Genomic DNA, 21,974 nt, shown 5'->3' with positions numbered 1-21,974 from the left:
AGCAGGACAAACACCAGGACTGATCATTACGTCCAAACACGCACGCAGAACTGGTTTCTTTCCTGCCGATGCTCTTATATGACACTGAGATACAGCTCCAGCTCCCAGTAACAGCGTCCACACACTCTCTCTGTGCACAACACCTGCAGCTCACAGTCAAATCTGTCTGGGTGAGCAGGATACAGCTGGACTGTGTCAGCAGACGTGATCACTGTGTGCCCCTCAGACAGACGGAGATGTTTATTCACTGTGTTCAGATCCAGAGTCAACCCCCAGAAATCTAATGGAGAGGAAACATACAATATTATCTGCATCTGACTCAGTAATGCATGAAATACGTCTCTATGCAATGGTCTACTCACAAATAGGTTAATAATGATTAAGAAATTGTATATTTGGACAACATGCTATTGTCACATGTCTTTCTTTTCATGCTGTACCAAAAAGAATAGGTCATCGAGACCATCTTGTGACTCAAAACAATGTCTGGCCATCGTAAAATGGCCTTGTAGCACTTAATAATTTAATAGTGAGCATCAGTGTCATACATACAAAACACAGGCTTGTTGCAAAACGTTTTTATACACAGTAATGGACTACTTTTTCTTGGAGGAAAGTTTAAGAGGATATTCTTTGTAAGTGCTCGACTTGAAGACTTGAACTGAATTAATTTAAACATTTTGTAAACCTACAATTAAATTATACAAATATACTTTACAGATATATTCTCCCTTTATTTACCAATGTCATTGCTGTTGACCTTTGTTTATCAAATTAAACTGCATAAATAACTGCAAATGACTTTATTTGAAAAGGGTCACAACTATGATTCATTTTTATTCAAACTTTGTGATTGGAACTAATGGCATATAGAAATAAATAAATTGTGCTCTTGGGTACAATAAGCAAGATAACGTGCAGTACAATCCATATCTGTTATTCCATTTAAATATACAAATAATACATACATTTTGATATTGAAACCAAAAAAAAAAAAAAACAGGGACAGAGAGAATGACACACATCAGAATGACAGTATAACATACAGTGGCATGCGAAAGTTTGGGAACCCCTTGCAGAATCTGTGAAAATGTGAATAATTTTAACAAAATAAGAGAGATCATACAAAATGCATGTTATTTTTTATTTAGTACTGTCCTGAGTAAGATATTTTTACATAAAAAATGTTTACATATAGTCCACAAGACAAAAAAAAAGCTGAAATTATTAAAATAACCCCCTTCAAAAGTTTGTACCACAGAATCAGAGGGTAAGACATCATCTACCACAGAATCAGAGAGTGAGACATCATCTACCACAGAATCAGAGAGTGAGACATCATCTACCACAGAATCAGAGAGTGAGACATCATCTACCAGCATCTACCACAGAACCAGAGCGAAAGACATCATCCACCACAGAATCAGAGAGTGAGACAGCATCTACCACAGAATCAGAGAGTGAGACAGCATCTGCCACAGAATCAGAGTGAGACATCATCTACCACAGAATCAGAGCGTGAGACAGCATCTACCACATAATCAGAGAGTGAGACAGCATCTACCACATAACCAGAGCGAAAGACAGCATCCACCACAGAATCAGAGAGTGAGACAGCATCTACCACAGAATCAGAGAGTGAGACAGCATCTACCACAGAATCAGAGAGTGAGACAGCATCTACCACATAATCAGAGGGAAAGACAGCATCCACCACAGAATCAGAGAGTGAGACATCATCTACCACACAGAATGAGAGTGAGACAGCATCTACCACAGAATCAGAGAGTGAGACATCATCTACCACCGAATCAGAGAGTGAGACATCATCTACCACAGAATCAGAGAGTGAGACATCATCTACCACCGAATCAGAGAGTGAGACAGCATCTACCACAGAATCAGAGAGTGAGACATCATCTACCACAGAATCAGAGAGTGAGACATCATCTACCACCGAATCAGAGAGTGAGACATCATCTACCACCGAATCAGAGAGTGAGACATCATCTACCACCGAATCAGAGAGTGAGACATCATCTACCACCGAATCAGAGAGTGAGACATCATCTACCACAGAATCAGAGAGTGAGACATCATCTACCACAGAATCAGAGGTTGAGACAGCATCTACCACATAATCAGAGTGAGACAGCATCTACCACATAATCAGAGAGTGAGACATCATCTACCACAGAATCAGAGAGTGAGACAGCATCTACCACATAATCAGAGGGAAAGACAGCATCTACCACAGAATCAGAGAGTGAGACATCATCTACCACAGAATCAGAGAGTGAGTGCCTGGGCCCACCCACCTGTCAGTCAGGTCCACCCAGTCAGTTGCTTCACACAGTCGCCTAATCATTGTGAATTTTGTTGCAATAATCACAATACTTGACCTATAAAAATAAATTGTATTGTTTCTTGATTCTTGTTTGCCACATAATGATGAAGATAAGTTTGCAAACCTGCTATCTCTCTATGTGCGAGACATCTTCTCTCAAGGCTTCCTCCTTGCCATCCAATCCCCTTGAGGATACATCTTGCTTGAATAACAGGGCTCAAGCAGCAGCAGGTCAGGCTGCAGCTTCACTGCATACCATGGCAGTGATACAAGCTTCAGTTTACAGCTGACTGCTGAAAGAACTGGATAAAGGTCAGGGTCTTTCCCCTGGTGAGGTGGCTGAGCTGCGCTGCACCACGGATCTTGATCTCCATGCCACTAGGCAGAACACCACTGCCATTGGCAGGTCTATGGTGGTCATGGTGGTTACGGAGAGACACCTGTGGGTGAACCTGATGGATATCGGGACAAAAGAAAAGGGTTTTCTCCTCGATTCGCCCGTATCACCTTCTGAGCTTTTCAGCACTTCCGTCGAGACATTGGTCCAGACATTTAAGGAGGTGAAGGTGCGCTCAGCTGCCTTGAGGTCCTTCATTCCACGAAAGTCCAGGTCTGAACCCAAACAGCAAAGAGGTCCTGGCCCGTCCCGGTCTAAGGATCAGAGATGAGATCAGAAGACTAGTGTTGCAGGGTAGCAGACAAGATCCGAGGGAGGTGATCCAGACGAGGCGTTCTCAACGCCTTCGTCCAGACCAGAGTAAAGACTGAAACATCTTCTCACCTCACTCTGTGAGTATTAACATCTGCCCTCATCTCCCTCTCCCTAATTCCCCTGAAACCACCATCCCCTCCCCCTGACCGAGGTTAGGAGAGAGCCTCCTGTGCTTGCATTACAGTCTCTCATGCTGGGCCTATTATGTTTTGGTTAGCTTCTGTGTATCATAGAACTACCTACTGATGGTCTGGATCCAAGTGTTTCTTCAGACTTTGCCTCAGAGTGTATTCATGAAATTGAGACATGCGCGGGATCCATGTGGGGTGAGTATGATCCATTTCATCTCTCTGTTGCTAGTTTATACATGGTATAACTAACTAGTTTTCCCCTGCAGCGTAACTATGACCTGTTTCTGTACCACTGACTTCCTTACAGGGTTAGGGCCTCCGTGCACCTCCCCTGCTGGAAGTCAGAACCAGTCGCTGTTGACTGTTTGTGGGTTGGTGGTTTCACCTCCCCAATTTGGGTCTTCTGCGTTTTCTAGACTGAGCTGAGGCTCCTCACCTATGAGTAGGGGTAGCCAGGGTACGAATTACACAGTGACTATCGGGGGCTCAGAGCACTTGTGTGTGTGTGTGTGTGTGTGTGTGGGGGGGGGGGGGGGGGGGGGGTAGGGCCCCAGCCGTAGAGGCCGAGGCGGGGGCTGGGGCCGCGGCTAAATTAATTAACATGCACATAATATCTTTAGAAATAAATATTTTAATTCAACATACAAAAATACTAATAAATAGGGAAATACGAAATTATTTAAAAAAAGAAACGATACTCTAAATATAAAACTAAAAGTGCCAGTAGGTGGTGGCAAATCCCTAGTGGCAAGGAAATTAACACAAAGAGTATGTTGCCATATGGCTACACCAAAGTGAGTCATTCAGTCATTCATTCAATCGATTTGTTCAAATGGCTGATTCATTCAGAAACGAAGCAAGTGCATAGAGCATCATTTGGGACGAAACTAGTGACTAAACATGAGATAAAATTAGTTTTGGGTATATCTAACAGGCAATCTTTGGTCTCATGAATCTATTATTTGTTCTAGGTCATGTCATTTTGGCTGAGTACAAAGTTATGTTTCATATTTATATATTTATTCAACTTAATCGTAGTAGCTACAGCACTGACTTTGTAGCATACATTTGACTGAATTGTTTGCTTTTGTCTTTATTTCACTGTCACTTTGCTTCCGGCTTCGCTACTGTTCAGACGCTCTTGCTTACTGCTCCGCGCTTTGCTCTATGTTTATGTACTTTTCTCAGATTTTTCTAAGATTCTAACTCTAGAAGATCAGCACAGTGCTCAAACAACACATTTTTGGCGGAAACACTAAAATTAAAAACTTTTTGGGACTGGAATAATACTATGAAAAAGAAGATTCTGTCTCCCACTGCCAGCAGCTTGCATTCCGAAGACGGAAAAACACAGCTGCCTACATTCAAACAGATGAGAAAGAAAATGCCTCTTGTGGAATCTACTTGCTGCATTAACTGCCATAAACTTCTACAAAGGATTGCGGTTCTTGAAACAACGTTACTTGCTGGACTTCCAAAACAGGCGGAACACACAGCAGACTGTCGTCACGGACCCCCTCAGCATACAGCCCTTGAGTCACATGAATCTAGTGAATCTCAACAGTTAATACCAAGTGTAGAGGAACAAGCCGAAACTGATCGACAGACAAATCGATGGCACAAACAGGGAGCGAGACCCAAAGGCACTCGAGACATCAGATTGTCACAAGTATCTCATATTGCTGCGGTAGCATCCTCTACCCCAGATACGGCTATGACAAGGCTTGCAAACACTGGTATTCTACCACCCCCTATACATCTTGAGAACAGATTTGAAGCATTAATGAATGTGGGTGAGGAATCCCCAAATGTGATTGAACATGGATCGTATCAGCCAGCAGCTAACATCGCTACTAACAGGCGCTCAAGGTCGAGCAGACAGCGGCATTCAACTCAGAGCACAGCCGAGCCCAGGACTCTGATAGTGGGTGACTCTACACTCTAAAAAATGCTGGGCAGTATTACAACAATTTTGGGTCAAATATGGACTAACCCAACTGTTGGGTTAAAAAGTTAATTTAAAAATGTAACCAAAATTTAACCCAACAGTTGTGTTAGTCCATATTTGACCCAACATTGGGTTGAAACAACCCAGTATTTTTTAGAGTGTATTATCAGAAACATCAGTAGCAGGACTACAAATACATGCTTTCCTCAAGCAACCGTCTCTGATATGAACAAGGAACTTCGGAACATTCTAATGAAGCACAAGACTGCAAAACGTATCATCCTCCATGTGGGGAAGAAGACCTGCAGTACAAAAGGAGTCAACTTCATCGACAACTTCAATCTTTTCTTGGGCCATAGACAGCTGTTTAAACTGGATGGCCTCCACCCCAACAAACTTGGTGCAAGAGTGCTAAAGGACAATACCTACTTCTGCCTCCATCATCCTTCAGTAATGTGCCAATCCACTCAACCTGAATGGCACACACACACCTGGACAGAGTATGAGTTCAGGACTTCATATCAGCTTCTGAGTCATCATGTGGTTGACACATCCCACAAGGACACTGATAACACCACGCAGCCACAACAAGCACTGCTCATGGACAACATCCCGGCTGAGCCCTGCCCACAGAGCTTATCACAGACAGACTGTGACGCATCAGAACAGCTCCAAGGCTCAGCACCCAAGGACGATTTTCTGGAAAACAGCCAGGGAAGCCAGGAGTTTTGCTATTGCAGGGGATTTTAATATTCACATAGATAATGCAGAAAACAAAACTACAAAAGAAATTATAACTATTTTAAACATGTTTGACCTGATTCAGCATGTGCCTGGACGCACACACAATCGTGGACACACACTCTAGATTTACTCATCAGTAGAGGTCTAAACATTTCATCCATTGCTATTAAGGACGTAGCACTTCTGTATTTTCTTTGATATATTGATCTCTGTTACCACTCAATCTAGATCTGTCTCTGTCAGAAAGAGATGCATTAACGAAAACACTAGTGTGCTATTTATGGAGGCTATATCTTTAACACCAAGCATTTCTGCAGACTCTGTTGATCTCCTTGATTCCTTTAACTCAAAAGTTAAGAATGTTATTGATGATATTGCTCTGTAAAAGTCAGTAAGAAGACTGGCATACAAAAAGCACCCTGGAGAAAATCAACAGCAGTTCAGAGTATGAAAAGACAATGCAGAAAAGCTGAGCGGATGTGGCGGAAAACGAAACTTGAAATTCACTATAACATCTGTAAAGACAGCCTTCATGCTTTCAATGTGGAACTATGAGTTTACTTCCTTCTTTTCTGAGAAGATCAATAATATCAGGAAGGCCATTAGCACATCCTCAAGTTATGCAGAGGTCAGACAGATTTGACCGCAATTTCAAAAAGAAGGTACTATGTCTGCTTTTGAAGCAATTGACAGCAACATTTTGGAAGAAAACTCAAATGGATACCTGGACAATTTTCAATCTGGTTTCCAACCGCATAACAGCACAAAGACAGCGCGGTCATAAAGATAATAAATGATATTCACTTAAATTCTGATTCGGGCAAAATATCAGTGCTGTTTCTACTAGATCTCAGTGCTGCGTTTGACACTGTCGATCATAACATACTACTAGAGGTCCTTACACTGGCTTCCAGTTACATTTAGGATTGATTTTAAAGTACTTTTACTCGTTTATAAATCACTAAATGGCCTAGGACCTAAATACATAGCTCACTGAATATAAACCTAACAGAGCACTCAGATCATTAGGATCGAGTCAGTTAGAAATACCGAGGGTTCACACAAAACAAGGGGAGTCCGCTTTTAGTAATAGCCCGCAGTTGGAACCAGCTTCCAAAAGAGATCAGGGCCCGTATTCACAAAACATCTTAAGGCTAAAAGTAGCTCATAACTGGCCGATTTAGGAGAAAATCTTATAAATAATAGGTGTGTCAGTCCTAAATTTAGGACTCCTACATTTTTTATCTAAAATATTTCACAAAGCATTTTAACACTAAAACTAGCTCCTAAATCTGTGAAACGTTAGGAGTAGTGAAGATGACTCCTAAGTTAGTAAAACCTTTTAGCTCTAAAACTAGCGCCTAAATCTGTGAAACATTAGGAGTAGTGAAGAGGACTCCTAAGTCACTAAGGCCAAACCACAAACTATTCCTAAAGTGGCTGTTGCCGGCAATCTGCCTCAGAACGTAAACATTTTAGAAATATTTGACGATAATGAGCTTTTATAAAGATATCGCCTTCGGTTTTGGAGGTTATCCCAACTCCAGATTTTCCTTTGATTATATCCTTGCTTTCATTAATCAGCTGGGCAAGAAGTAACAGCTGTGCTCGTGTCCAGTCTGGTTTTCTTTTACGTTTGCATGTCTCACTATCAGCCATGATTATTCTACTCTGTTTATTAAAAGGCTGTTTATACGCATATTCACTAATTATGAGAAGCACACATGTAAGAGGCTGACAATTAGCTGAACACATACTTGTTTAATTAGTGACACTTAGCCTGCATTATAAAATCTTTATTTGAATGTGGCAACATTTTTATTTTTAAACCTTTGTCTTTACTCTACAATATTTCTGTGAATAGATCTCTTGACAGAGACTATCAGCCAATCACTGTGTGCATAGTTAGTAATCACGCTGGCATCATCCATAGCAATGAGCTCAACCTCTATTCCTAAGTAAAAGTTTGTCTCAGCAGCTTTGTGAACAGGTTTTAGGAGAAAACTCTTAGATAAAAACCTTTACTGCTATTTAGGAGAGCTGTTAGTGGTAAGATGAAATGTTTTGTGAGTACGGGCCCTGGCTTCCAGTCCAGCAGATGGGAGTGTCACACACTAACACAAACTAGGAAATCACATGTCTGCAGCAAACATCAAGAAAATACATTTTATTCTCTCCTGCTCAGGAGGTACGTCTACATTTACAGTTCATTACATTCATGCATTTTGCAGACACTTTTCTGCATTTTTGGTTCGAGTGCTGTGTTGCAAGTGCTGTGTTTTTTGACCAAATGGGCATAATTTGCGACATTTTGCCATTTAAAAAAGGTTTTGCTACTCAATATTTACAAGTGTCAAATTAGAGAGCATGCCAGATGAGGTCAGGCTCGTTTCCTATTATATCTGCTCAAGTTACAGATCTACAGGATCATAATAGTCTAATAATAATGCATAATACAGACATGCATACATTCATTTTATCTTATGCATGTATACTGTCTAAATGAAAAGGGTAAAAAAGTGCTATAACCCAATGGAGTTTTGATATTGACTTTTGTTTCTTCATTCTGATGTACAATTATTATTTTATTCATTCATTCATTTTATTATATATATATATATTTACTTTGCCCCCTGCAGTTTCTTGTAGCTCCTCTGTATTTATTAACAACAATAATAATAGTGTATTATAGAGTAAACGTTAAGATAATACAAAAATAGCAGTCCAAGTGTGTCCGAGGTACTCAAAGTATAGTTTAAATTTAACATCAGTAGAGTTTTAGCCCACAGACATGGTTTAATAGGGCTTGTTATATTAAATCTCTCTTGCAGTGGCAGTATTTATGTATTAAATGTAATATTCCTTATCCAAATAGCACCAATATCGCTTCCTTTCAGCCTCTGTTTATATGAGGTGACTTTAAGATATCACACTAATCAAATCTATCTGTGGGTTTCTCTGAAGATCAAGTTAACTACAGCTTTTGTATTCGTTATATTAGGCTAATCACAGCAATCTTCTCCTTCACCACTAGGTGGCGCGATCAAGCATCTTTTATAGTGATTAAGTGACCGCGGGGTGTCGCAATTTTTGGCATATTTGTTATGTGTGTCCTTAATTCAATTAAGGCTTATTTTTATTTGTTTATTTATTTTTTAATTAAAAAATGAACATTACTCTGACCTTTATGTCATTCCAAACCTGAATGACAAGAAAAGAAGATTTAGGCAGATTAGGAATGTTATGCATCACGTGTCGCTTCTTTTATACACTTTATGATACATAGCCAACTATACAGCAAATCTCAGATGCACTACATGTAAACAATCCAAACTGCTACATTTGGAGAATTAGCCGATATAAACATTAACATCATGCTCGAACACGGTGTGCATAGTGTACAACTCGATACAGTAAAGTGAATAATAACCGTAGATGTTATTCTGTCTAATATGTAAACTTCTGGAACGAGTCATGCGAGTTTTTTTAAATGATTAATTTAATGTTTTTTTATGCCAACTGTTCCGGTAAGAGAGCGCAACGCCAAACTTCCTTAAGCCTCTGGTATCGTTCGACTTCCTCAGTGTACAGTTTCATTAATAACATAAACAGATCTTAGAGATATGAGGAAATAATAAAGTAACGTTAGTGAGTTTGTGAGAATGTTTTTAATAGCCAGTAAAGGGTTTACGAGCTGAAGGTTTCCAGGAAGGAAATGGGCGTGTCTGCGCTGCTGACTCACAGTGACGCAAGTCTCGCGATATTTGGTGGCGCTGGGCTTTGATATAATCCCGGCACGTCCGTTTGTCCTCTCGTTCGTCCTCAGTGCAGGATAACGTTACGCTCGCTCGCCGCAGCGGCAGATACAGGCCACAGACCGCGAATACTGCTTACCGACATACCTGACAGCCCAAGAGCGAGAAAACAAGCATCCCAGACATACGTGAGGTGAGTAACGTTAGTTTGTTCACGAAGAATCGGCGCGGCGCGTTCAGTGAGGGACGCGTCACGCGCTCGCGTCGCGTTACCATCCTCATGCGTTTTCTGTAACTGTAAACCTGTCCGAGTCTTCACTTTAGTGGTAGATTATCTTTAAATCGAGATCTTCTTGACACGACGTATCTAACAACTGCGTAAAATGAAGCGAGAGCTCATTGGCGAGCTAGAAAATGTCCATAACGTTACCCTTGCGAAAATTAACCCTGATTTTACTACAAATAAAACATGGTTACTATAGTAACCATGGTAACCACGAAGTAACCATGGTTTTGCTACACCAACCATAGTTAAACCATGGTATTTGTAGTAAAACTGTGGTTATACAAATGGTAATCAATACGCCAAAAAACATGGTTACTACACTTTTACTACAGTAAACAATGGTTGAGTTTCGTGATGGTAGTTAGTCTCAGAACTGGTCAGTTTTAGCTCGTAATGTGACACAGAAAGCTCGTATGTTTTACTGTGAGCCTGGGTTTGTTTGTGCTGATACTGTACGAGGATGTTGATGGCTCACCTGTGAGCAACATTCACTTCTCATTCAGTGTCGTCTGAAAGGGGCTTAATGGTGTTTGGAGGCTCAGATGGCTGTAAGGAGTTGAGCATTACTCTCACACATACTGTACTCAGTGTAGTGTGCTTTGATTCCTGTAAGACTGAACCATGTGTCTGCGTTTATCCCTGAGCTATTGTCCTTGTAATACAGTCACGGCTCTGTGCCAAGTATGTGAAAGATACAGAAGCAAACCGCACCAGCCAATGCTGGAGACCTTTAGAGTTGTTCCTGTATGGTACACTATATGGACAAAAGTATTGGGACACCTCCTTCTTTAGAACAGAGAAAGGCACTTCCAGAACTGTGGCAACAAAGATGTGAACATAATTAATGTATTTAAGAGTAAGAGTATAAATTACTGGTTACTTTCTAACTCCTATATCCACCTCGACAAGTCAGTGATACAAGGATAGACATGAAACGGTCCTTTTAATTATTTCAAATAAGTAGTAATGGATAACTACATAAATTATTCTGGTCACACTTTAGATTAGGGTCCAATTATCACTATTAACTATAACTTTTGCCTCAATATGCTTTTAATTACTGCTTATTAATACTTAGTAAAGTAGTTGTTACATTTAAGAATTGGGTAGGATTAAGGATTTAGAATAAGGTCTTGCTGAATAAGACATTAATATGTGCTTTTTAAGTGCTAATAAACAGCCAATATCCCAGTATTATTCATGCTAATAACCAATTAGTTAATAGTGGGAATTGGACACTAAGTATTTAAAGTGAGAAGGGTACATAAAAAGCATGCATTTTAAGGTTAGACTTTATATTTTGACGTTAAATCCACTATTTTATTCTGTATATATATATATATACATATATGTATGTTCTATGGTCTATATACAGTATTAAGTTCAATTACATAAGAAGTAACTGTAGTTAAATTACAGAAAAAATAAGAGTAATCCCTTACTTTACATTTTCAAGGGAAAAGTCATTCAATTACAGTAACTAATTACTTAGAAACTAGTTACACCCAACACTGGTCCTGTCCAAACTGTTGTTGCTATAAAATTAGAAGCGCACAATTTCCTAGAATATCATTATATGCTTCAACATTAATATTTGTACTCATGGAAATTACTAGAGTAGTCAAAGCTGTTCATTTGAAGGGGTGTCCCAATACTTTTGTCTATATAGTGTAGGTGACTGTTTGAATGACCCTCTGCTGTGTTTCTTTCCAGACTCTCTGGACAATCAGTCATGGACGCCATCATTCGCTGCCCATTCCTGTCTCGAGTCCCTCAGACCTTCCTGCAGCAGGCTAGAAAGTCCTTGGTGGCGTACGCCGTGAAGTGTCCCGTCATGATGGACCTTGCGTCGAGGCCACTGGTGCGCTCGCTCTGCTCCTCGTCCTCCAGCTTCCAGAAGAGTGAGGGCACTCCTCCAGCCGGCGAGGGTCAGTCTCTGCCGCCCTTTGTGCTTGAGTTCAGTGCGCTTGCTTGCCTTGCTGAAGAATGTCCCTCTGCTCTTTGCATTAGGAGCCAAAGAGGCGGCTAGAGTGCCAGCGGGTCATGCCGTGCCGCCCGCCGGTCAAGCGTCCGCCTCCAGATGCCCGTTCCTGGCGGCTGAGATGGGGCAGAGGAACAGCGGCGTGGTGCGTCAGGCCAGCATGGCGCTTCAGGAGGACGTCTCTGAAGTTCGCACCGTGTGCAAAGGTTTGTGAGGAAGTGTTTTAATGTGTTGGGCTCCGCTGTGGTTTACTGTATGTTAGGGGTTGTGAAGTAATGCGTTTACAAAACTGTTTGGTCAGACCAGATGATATGCCTGCACTAAAAATACAAGAAATTTCTAATTCAGAACGGAAAACTACAAAAATAAAACACTGAGTATTTAACAAAAAAAATATATATAACTATTACTATGAATATTGTTATTATTACTAAAAATACAAGAAATTTCTAATTCAAAACAGAAAACTAAAAAATAAAACACTGAGTACTTAAGAAAGTTATTATAACTATTACTATGAATATTGTTATTATTACTAAAAATACAAGAAATTTCTAATTCAAAACAGAAAACTAAAAAATAAAACACTGAGTACTTAAGGAAATAATTATAGCTAATACTATGAATATTGTTATTATTACTAAAAATACAAGAAATGTCTCATTCAAAACAGAAAACTAAAAAATAAAACACTGAGTACTTAAGGAAATAATTATAGCTAATACTATGAATATTGTTATTATTACTAAAAATACAAGAAATTTCTAATTCAAAACAGAAAACTAAAAAATAAAACACTGAGTACTTAAGGAAATAATTATAGCTAATACTATGAATATTGTTATTATTACTAAAAATACAAGAAATTTATAATTCAAAACAGAAAACTAAAAAATAAAACACTGAGTACTTAAAACAAATTATAACTACTATTATTTGAACTTAGTGTTATTATCACTATATAAAAACTCAATAAAAAATGAGTGTTTAAGAAAAAAAAAAAGTATTATTATTTATATTGTTATTATTACTAAAAATACAAGACATTTCTAATTAAAAACAGAAAACTAAAAAATAAAACACAGTACTTAAGAAAAAAATTATAACTACTATTACTTGAATTTATAGTGTTATCACTATAGAAAAACGAAATAAAATTAAAAAATGAGTGTTTAAGAAAAAAATATAACTTATTATTTATATTATTATTACTAAAATATAAAAAATACTAGTTAAAAACAGAAAATAAAAAATGAGTCTTTCTGAAAAATAATATAACTACTGCTATTTACTATTATTATTGTTGTTACTAAAAATATGAAAGTTACTACTGTAAAGCGAAATAAAAAATGCCATTGTAATATTTCACTGTAAAAAACAAATTGGGTAAGAAAAATAATATAATGTTAATTAAATAATAATAATACCTGCATAATTACAATACAGCATTTGTATGGCTGTCCTAATTTCTTCATTTTCAAACATTGAGCCGTTAAACCATGACATGCACGTAAAGCTTCTCTTCTGTTGATAAATGCTTCTCGTCACGAGTTCGGTAAGATGTTTGGCGCATGCTTTCCAAATGCACAGGTGGTTTTGAGATGCAGTGTGTTTTTGTTTAATCACGCAGCCCTACCAGATGTGTTTTATTTGACCTCCTTCAGTTATCATCAAACTTTTCCGCTGCTTTTGTTAAGATGCTTTAAAAACGACTCGATCTCTCTAATCCACCCAGTGGACTGTCTGTCTCTGTTTTCCAGACGTCTCTCCATCTGAGCTGAATCCTTTGGTGAAGGACACCAAGATCGGAGGAAACCTGATGAAGAAGCTGATGAAGCAGCGTCCCACTCGGGTCTCTCATTTGCTGCAGGAGAACATGCCCAAAAGTATGTGCTTTCCGTTACAGTGAAGAAACTCCGACAGCTAACCACTTCCTATTTTGAAACGCAGTTTCACACTTGCTGTTCTCTTTCAGCTGTGTCCAACTTTCGCTATGACGAGTTCTTCGAGAAGAAGATCGAGGAGAAGAAGGAGGATCACACGTACCGCGTGTTTAAAACGGTGAACCGTAAAGCGACGGAGTTCCCGATGGCGGACGATTACACCGAGTCGCTGTCCTTCAAGAGAAGCGTTTCTGTGTGGTGCAGCAACGACTATCTGGGCATGAGCCGCCACCCGCGGGTGGTGCAGACCATAATGTGAGTGACCTAATGACCATTGTGAGGTCTGTACTTGATCTCTGCATCAACATCTTCAGCAGATGGCTCAGTCCTAAAATAGAGCTTTTTTAATCCTAATATAATGCTCTGGGGCTGAAATGAACGTCTCTGTGATGTCTTTTGACAGGGACACTTTAGAGAAACACGGTTCTGGAGCCGGAGGCACTCGAAATATATCGGGGACGAGTAAGTTTCACGTGGACCTGGAGCACGAGCTGGCCGATCTTCACGGGAAGGACGCGGCCTTGCTCTTCACCTCGTGCTTCGTGGCCAATGACTCCACGCTCTTCACGCTGGCTAAGATGCTGCCTGGTGATTATTCCCCTTTCATGTTTTGCATGAAGAAAGCGAAGCACATTTTGCAAAAATTAAGGCCCTATGATTTCCGCAATGCGGATATCCAGTCATAATAAAAACGAAATTTACTGTGTAACACAGAATGTCACAGAAACTTGTGGTGAATTATTCAAAAGTAGGTCATTACACTTATATCAAATCATGATATGGACTAGTATCTGTAAATATTAAGCTGCAAAAAGTCACTTCATCAGCATTTTACCCTTTCATTTGAGAAAAACTATCAAATACAAACAGAAAACCCATCAAAATACAAATTCAGTTTACTTGAAGAAATTGTGATGGAAATATATTATTATTGTGCTACTACTACTACTACTCATAAATAAATGATTAAAACGTAATTTTTTGAAGGAATAATCACACAATATTTCTTCCATGTTTTAATTTGAATAGTAAATCCCCTTTGGTTGCCAAAAAATAAGTTTGTTTACTTTTCAATAATTATCATAAGGATAAATTAAATTGATGTTTTATGCCTTCACTTAAAAACCAGATTCAAATTCACAACACAGAATTTCTGGAAAAAAAAAACATTTCATAAGGCTAATGTAAGAATAAATTTGAATAAATTAAATTGTCTTTATGCATTCAACTAATCAGACAAATAATTCAAATAATTTGGTAACCATAAAACATTAGGTGAGAAAAAATGTAAATTTGCCATTTTTGTTAAACTTTTAATAAATTGGTTAAATTACATAAGGTTCATGATTTTAATTAATTAGACATGTTTTTTGATTAATACAATTTAATTTAACAACTAAAAAGGAATCCAGAACAATTCAAATGGAATAAAAGGAATCCAAAAAAATTAAAACAGAAAAAATGGAATTTGGGAAAAAATAAAACTGATTTCATCATAGGGCCCTACAAAACCTCATTGCTGTAATGCAGAGAAATAAATAAAAACATGTCAAAAACATCACAATGAGATTGATTTATTTTTATGTGATTTTTATTTTATTTATTTTTATGTGACAATGTGAATCTGAAACAGCCTTTTTTCCCCATTTCTGTTCCTTCTGTGTTTGTGTTTGTGCTGCTTTGAAATTAAAACAGAAAAAATGGAATTTGGGAAAAAATAAAACTGATTTCATCATAGGGCCCTACAAAACCTCATTGCTGTAATGCAGAGAAATAAATAAAAACATGTCAAAAACATCACAATGAGATTGATTTATTTTTATGTGATTTTTATTTTATTTATTTGTATGTGACAATGTGAATCTGAAACAGCCTTTTTTCCCCATTTCTGTTCCTTCTGTGTTTGTGTTTGTGTTTGTGCTGCTTTGTAAGATTTGGACGGTCAGGTTTCTGAGAACGGCGCTTCTGTGGTTTCTCCTCAGGTTGCGAGATCTATTCAGACGCGGGCAATCACGCCTCAATGATTCAGGGCATCAGGAACAGCGGCGCCAAGAAGTTTATCTTCCGCCACAATGACGCCAAGCACTTGCGCGAGCTGCTGGAGAAATCGGATCCCTCTGCTCCCAAGATTGTGGCCTTTGAGACGGTGCACTCGATGGACGGTCAGTCTCGGGCTCTCTCTGATCTGATCTGATCTGAGGTGGGATCGTGCTCTGGTGCTCACGCAGACTGTGTTTGTGCCGCAGGCGCCGTGTGTCCGCTGGAGCAGATGTGTGACGTGGCTCACGAGTTCGGCGCCATCACGTTCGTGGATGAGGTGCATGCGGTGGGGCTCTACGGCACCCGAGGGGGCGGCATCGGAGACCGGGACGGAGTAATGCACAAGATGGACATCATCTCCGGCACTCTGGGTGAGTCTCAGAGAACAGAGAATTACAGCCGGGTGGAGACGAGCCCACAGGCACCTACAGCTGCTTAACACATACCAAACCAGCCAAACCTGTTGGTTCCTGTTGCTCCACTGATAAAAATCATGACTGCTTTTTTTTCTGATGATTTTTTTCTTCTAAATACAGGTTTGCTGTGCTTGTTTGTTGGGCACCGCAATTTAGCCAAACTTTTGTTTATATAATACGGCTATAAAAAGAACTATATTATTATTATTATTAAATATAGAAAATGAGTAAAAGCAAAATAAGAAATTGCCATTGTAATTGACTGTAAATTAAAAATGAGTGTAAGAATAAATATTATTATTATAGGTATTATTATTTTACAGTGAAATTGAATTTTTTGCCTATTATTGCCAAAATTAAGAAAAACTGTTATGATTTCACTGTAAAAATGAAAAATTGAAAGATGTATTTTATATTTTAAACACTTGTACAGTGAAATAATCTTGTCTTTTTAGTAGTTTGCGTAATTTTAATACTAGCATTTATAGCTTTACCGCTTCACTCTAAAGCATGTGGTGAACGTGATTATTTAATGAAATCCTGGTCTTTGTGATTTGATAACCTCACTAAGCCATATAGTGATTTCAGTTGTATTTCGATGAATTGTGCGTCTGTATTTTGTTATTCACGATACAGTGATTCGTGTGTGAGTGTGTGTGTGTGTGAGAGAGAGTGTGTGTGTGTGTGTGTATGTGTGTGTGTGTGTGTTTTAGCTTGTGATCAGTGATGATGATCAGAGCGACCGTCAGTTCTCAGTGTTATTTCTCTCTCGGTCTGGCAGCTGTAGTGTGTTTCTGCGTCTGACCTCTCTCCTCTGGTGTGTGTGTGTGTGTGTGTGTGTGCGCAGGGAAGGCGTTTGGCTGTGTGGGCGGCTACATCGCCAGCACTAACGCTCTGGTGGACACGGTGCGCTCGTACGCCGCAGGCTTCATCTTCACCACGTCTCTGCCGCCCATGCTGCTGTCCGGTGCGCGCCAGTCCGTCCAGATCCTGAAGAGCGAGGAGGGCCGCGCGCTACGCCGCAAACACCAGCGCAACGTCAAGCTGCTGCGGCAGATGCTGCTGGACACGGGCCTGCCGGTGGTGCACTGCCCCAGCCACATCATCCCCGTCAGGGTGCGCACACTCGCTGTTGCCTTACACCTCTTATCTGCATTTTGGAGCAGTGCATAAAAAAACGCAATAATGCTTATTTTAAGGTGTCCTTATTACACACGTTACATGTACTTACTATTATAATAACAATAAATTATGCATAATTACATGCAAGTAACACTAAGCCAAACCCTCACCATATAGTAAGTACAAAGAGGCACAAAATCACTTTCACGGACATTTAAATTAATTGTTCCCTCCTGGTGGAATGACCTGCCCAACTCAATCCCAGCAGCCCTTAGCCATCTTCAAGAATAGGCTAAAAACACATCTCTTCCATCTTTATTTGACCCTCTAACTCTAGCACTCTATTCTAATTCTATTATTTAAAAAAAAACTTGCTCCTTTTAGACTTGCACTCTATTCATTTACTAACTGCTTGTTTTCTTTAAAAAAAAAACACACTAGCTTTTCTAATCGTTTTGTATTCTATCTATTTATCATCTTTTTATTTATTATACAATTAACAAAAGCAAAAAAGGCCTCGAACACTAGCTTCCTCTATTCTTTTTCTAGTCTATCTGTTTTATTTTAATTTATTATATAATTAAAAAAAAAACTTATACCACTTGCATATCATTGCGCTTTTGTTGTAGCTTCTCCTTAGTCTCTCAGTTTTGTTTGTCATTTTATTCTCTTTGACTTGTTGGATAGAAATGGTGCTTTATTCACAAATGTTTTATGCGATATTCCAGTTTTGCGCGTAAGTGTAATAGGAATCTCAGTTTCACTTTATTTTGATGGTCCCTTTAACACATTCTGTTGACTATAAGTAATGCTGCACCTAAATGGCTACTAACTCTCATTAGAGTACTAGTAGACTGGTAGGGTTAGGGTTCGAATAAGTTGACATGTACTTGCAAAGTTACTTCTAGTCAGTAGAATGTCTGCTGGGAGACCATCACAATAAAGAGTTAGCAGATATGAAGCAGACAGTCTACTAATACTCTGCTGAGAGCTAGTTGACATGTAGGTGCAGCGTTATTTATTGTCAACAGAATGCTCAAAAGAGACCATCACAATAAAGTGTTACCGGAGTCTCCTGATGGAAACTCGCTCGGACTGACGCTGATGTGTGTCCTCAGGTGGCAGACGCCGAGAAGAACACGCAGGTGTGCGACATCATGATGAGCCGCTATAACATCTACGTCCAGGCCATTAACTACCCCACGGTGGCCCGCGGAGAGGAGCTGCTGCGCATCGCTCCCACGCCTCACCACACGCCGCAGATGATGAGCTACTTCGTCGGTGAGTCCGTCTGCAAACTAAACTCAGATCACCATGGCCACATACAGACCGCCGCATTTGTAACCATAGCAACATTTTGTTTATGTCTTGCAGTGTTGCCATGTCCTCATAATTACAAGCTCTTTTAGGCATGTTGTTTGGTCTAAGCTCATAAAGCTAGGCACTTTATGGAGTTAATAAAATGGTCTGTTGCGGATGTGAGATATATGATTTTGTTGGTGTTCTAAAGCATTTGGGTGTTTTAGTGTTTTTTGTGCTTGTCCTTGTTTGGTTTTTCTATGAGGATCTGGCAACACTGACACTTTACCGCAGGGCTCGTGAGCGCAACTAGCCCCGACTTTAATTGTGCAGAAGTAGTGCTAAAGTCCAACTAAAGATATACTGAAGTTTATTTGATTGTGCTAAAGTGGAACTATTGCAAGTATACTTCAGGTACACTTTAAATATCTTGCATTTAAAGACCGATGTTATTCAGTGATCATACAATTCTCATCAATAGTGACATTAAAACACATTTTAGGATTAATATTAAGAAATTAAGTACTCCAAATAAAGTTTAATTATCTTTTTTATATCAGTAAGTCTTGAGCGACGTGTCAGTAAATATGATAATAGATTTGAACTATACTACTGCATTTTAAATATATAACTTTTTTATATTTGCATAGTTTTAGCCAAATTGTGCATCTGTACACAAGCACGACAAACCTGCATCTTAAGTCTGAGTTTGTAGCGGGTGCTGTGAGCGCTGTGAGCGCTGTGGCTGAGTGTTGTGTGTGTTTGTGCCGCACAGAGAAGCTGACGCAGGCGTGGAAGGAGGCGGGTCTGGAGCTGAAGCCGCACTCCTCCGCCGAGTGTAACTTCTGCCGGCAGCCGCTGCACTTCCAGCTGATGAGCGAGAGAGAGAAGTCCTACTTCAGCGGCCTGAGCCAGCCCATATCCGCCTGCGGCTGACGACACTCATCCAGAGCACAGCTCCATCTGCATCACATCCAGAGAATACATATTTAGACCTCTTGATCTGTGTATGTATGTATTTTGTTAACAGAGTAAATCTGAAGTATTTTATATTTAAAGATGTTCGACTGATCTAGGCCAGTCGTATTTGATCAATCAAGCATTATGGATGGATTTGAATAAACTGATGACACACACACACACACCGGCTCTGTTTATTGTGGGTTGTTTGCGCTGGAGAAGCGGCTGTTAAATCAGCGCTGGATGATTGTGATGATGTTGACCTGTTTCTGGCTGCTGTTTGGGCCTCCGTAACAGGCACACTAACCTGGATCGGCAGCGGTCAGGTAACGAACAGGTCGTCTGCTGGAAACAGGTGTGTGACATCACCACCTGACCCACATCAGAGAACGGGAAGCTCAGGGAACACTGCTTTCCAGATGAGCGCATGTCTCCTGTGATCGTCACATGAGTCCGGAGCCAATGAAAGAGGAACTGCAGTGAGCCATCTGTGGCCAGCATCACAGCATCATGATTAACGCCTCTCAGACGTCAGCTGAGTCTCAAACAGTCACTTCCTAATTTGGTGAAGTGTGTCACATGGTACACAATTTTCTGAGAAAATGAGTGTGGGAAGCCATTAAATAAAATTACTTTGATTTGAGTCTAGGTAGGAAACTAGGGCTGGGGAAAATAACTTGCTTGTTTCCTCAAATACTATTTGGAGTTCAAATCCTGCATAAAAAAATGTTGGTACCAAATATTTTTAATAAGTCATTTCATTACTTTATCATGAAATTGAGTATGCAAACTGTTTATATATATATATATATATACATATATATATATACACACACACACACATATATATATATATATATATGCAATCTTTCCACCCCAATTTTCACTTAGGGGTGTACTCACTTTTGTGGCCAGAGGTTTAGACATTAATGGCTGTGTGTTGAGTTATTTTGAGGGGACAGCAAATTTACACTGTTATACAAGCTGTACACTCACTACTTTACATTGTAGCAAAGTGTCATTTCTTCAGTGTTGTCACATGAAAAGATATAATACAATATTTACAAAAATGTGAGGGGTGCACTCACTTCTGTGAGATACTGTACATACATATATATATATATATGGGTGAAAAATAAAAAAACCGAGTACTGACAGAAACATCACCAAACACAGCCACAGATGGAAAGTCTTGTGTTGTCAGTGTTGATACGAGTGATACTTAAAAGATGTCTTTGAACAAACGTATCAAATATTTAAAATGCTGTCTTTGTTGTTTCCACACTCTTCTGGAAGCTCGATGTAAAAATAAGTTATAATTTTATCAATTTAATTTAAAAAAGACGCTTAATTGATTGCCAGCCCTATAGGACACACAGATGTAAGATGCTTGTTTGAATAAGCATCTCCGTGACAGAAACGACCAGAAGTGTGTGATTGTTCCGCGCTCAGCCGCTGAAGATCCAGCATGTAGTTGTCGGATTGTGTTTCTGTCAGATCAAGCTGTGTTTGTGCTGACAGACAGACGCTCTTCAGAGCACTAGTGTCTAACACAAACCTGTTTGAGACAATCATTTTGCTTTCTTTGCTCAACAAATAAGGCTAACACACTGCCATTCAACAGTTCAGATTTATTGTTGTTTTTTTAATAAATAATGAATACTGTTATTCAGTAAGGACATTAAATTGATCAAAAGTGACAGTAAAGACATTTATAATGTTACAGAATATTTATATTTCAAATAAAATGTATCACAGTTTGCACAAAAATATTGTGCAGCACAACTGTTTTCAACATTGATAATAATCAGAAATGTTTCTTGAGCAGCAAATCAACATATTAGAATGATTTCTGAAGACTGGAGTAATGATGCTGAAAATACAGCTGCGCATCACAGAAATACATTACAGTTTAACAGGTACTCATAGAGAAAACAGCTGTTTTAAATTGAAATAATATTTCACGATATTATTAGTATTCCTGACTTTCTCATCAAATAAATGCTGCTTTGGTGAGCAGAAGAGACTTCTTTTAAAAACATGAAAAAATCTTGCCAACCCCAAAGAGTAGTATGGGATACTACCATAATTTAAATATTAAACCAGTTCGATTTTTTGCATTAAAGTAATTAAAATTTATTTTCATTATTTATTTGGTCCCACTTTATATTTACATTTAAATTAATCATTACAATGCAGATGCACGTATTGTGTACATACACATTTTTACACTGTAACTTATATTTAAAAAAAAAACCTGCATGCAATTACATCTGCAATTATATTTATA

At 39.0% G+C, this 21,974-nt stretch overlaps 1 protein-coding gene across 1 annotated transcript; it reads left to right on the top strand.

The window, feature by feature from the left end:
• The first annotated feature begins 9,662 nt into the window (after window positions 1–9,662).
• On the top strand, window positions 9,663–19,866 carry alas1 (aminolevulinate, delta-, synthase 1). Its single transcript, XM_016462368.1, has 11 exons — window positions 9,663–9,830; window positions 11,637–11,851; window positions 11,934–12,110; window positions 13,665–13,790; window positions 13,880–14,102; window positions 14,251–14,435; window positions 15,830–16,009; window positions 16,094–16,258; window positions 17,151–17,419; window positions 18,544–18,706; window positions 19,500–19,866. Exons 2-11 carry the CDS (start codon window positions 11,656–11,658, stop codon window positions 19,658–19,660), a joined length of 1,845 nt encoding a protein of 614 aa, XP_016317854.1. The 5' UTR covers window positions 9,663–9,830; window positions 11,637–11,655; the 3' UTR covers window positions 19,661–19,866.
• The last annotated feature ends 2,108 nt before the right edge of the window (window positions 19,867–21,974 follow it).

This window comes from Sinocyclocheilus anshuiensis, unplaced genomic scaffold (genome assembly GCF_001515605.1).
Source record: "Sinocyclocheilus anshuiensis isolate Anshui unplaced genomic scaffold, SAMN03320099.WGS_v1.1 scaffold905, whole genome shotgun sequence".
Taxonomy (NCBI): domain Eukaryota; kingdom Metazoa; phylum Chordata; class Actinopteri; order Cypriniformes; family Cyprinidae; genus Sinocyclocheilus; species Sinocyclocheilus anshuiensis.
Note: the sequence above shows the minus strand (reverse complement) of the source record. Positions and strands in the feature narration are given on the sequence as shown.

What these genes read in the sequence shown, in the direction of transcription:
- alas1 (XM_016462368.1), top strand. Translation starts at nt 11,656, where the DNA reads ATGGACGCCATCATTCGCTGCCCATTCCTGTCTCGAGTCCCTCAGACC. An exon ending in GCAGGAGAACATGCCCAAAA is followed by an intron (nt 13,791 to 13,879) that starts GTATGTGCTTTC and finishes GTTCTCTTTCAG; the next exon opens with CTGTGTCCAACTTTCGCTAT. An exon ending in CATCATCTCCGGCACTCTGG is followed by an intron (nt 16,259 to 17,150) that starts GTGAGTCTCAGA and finishes GTGTGTGCGCAG; the next exon opens with GGAAGGCGTTTGGCTGTGTG.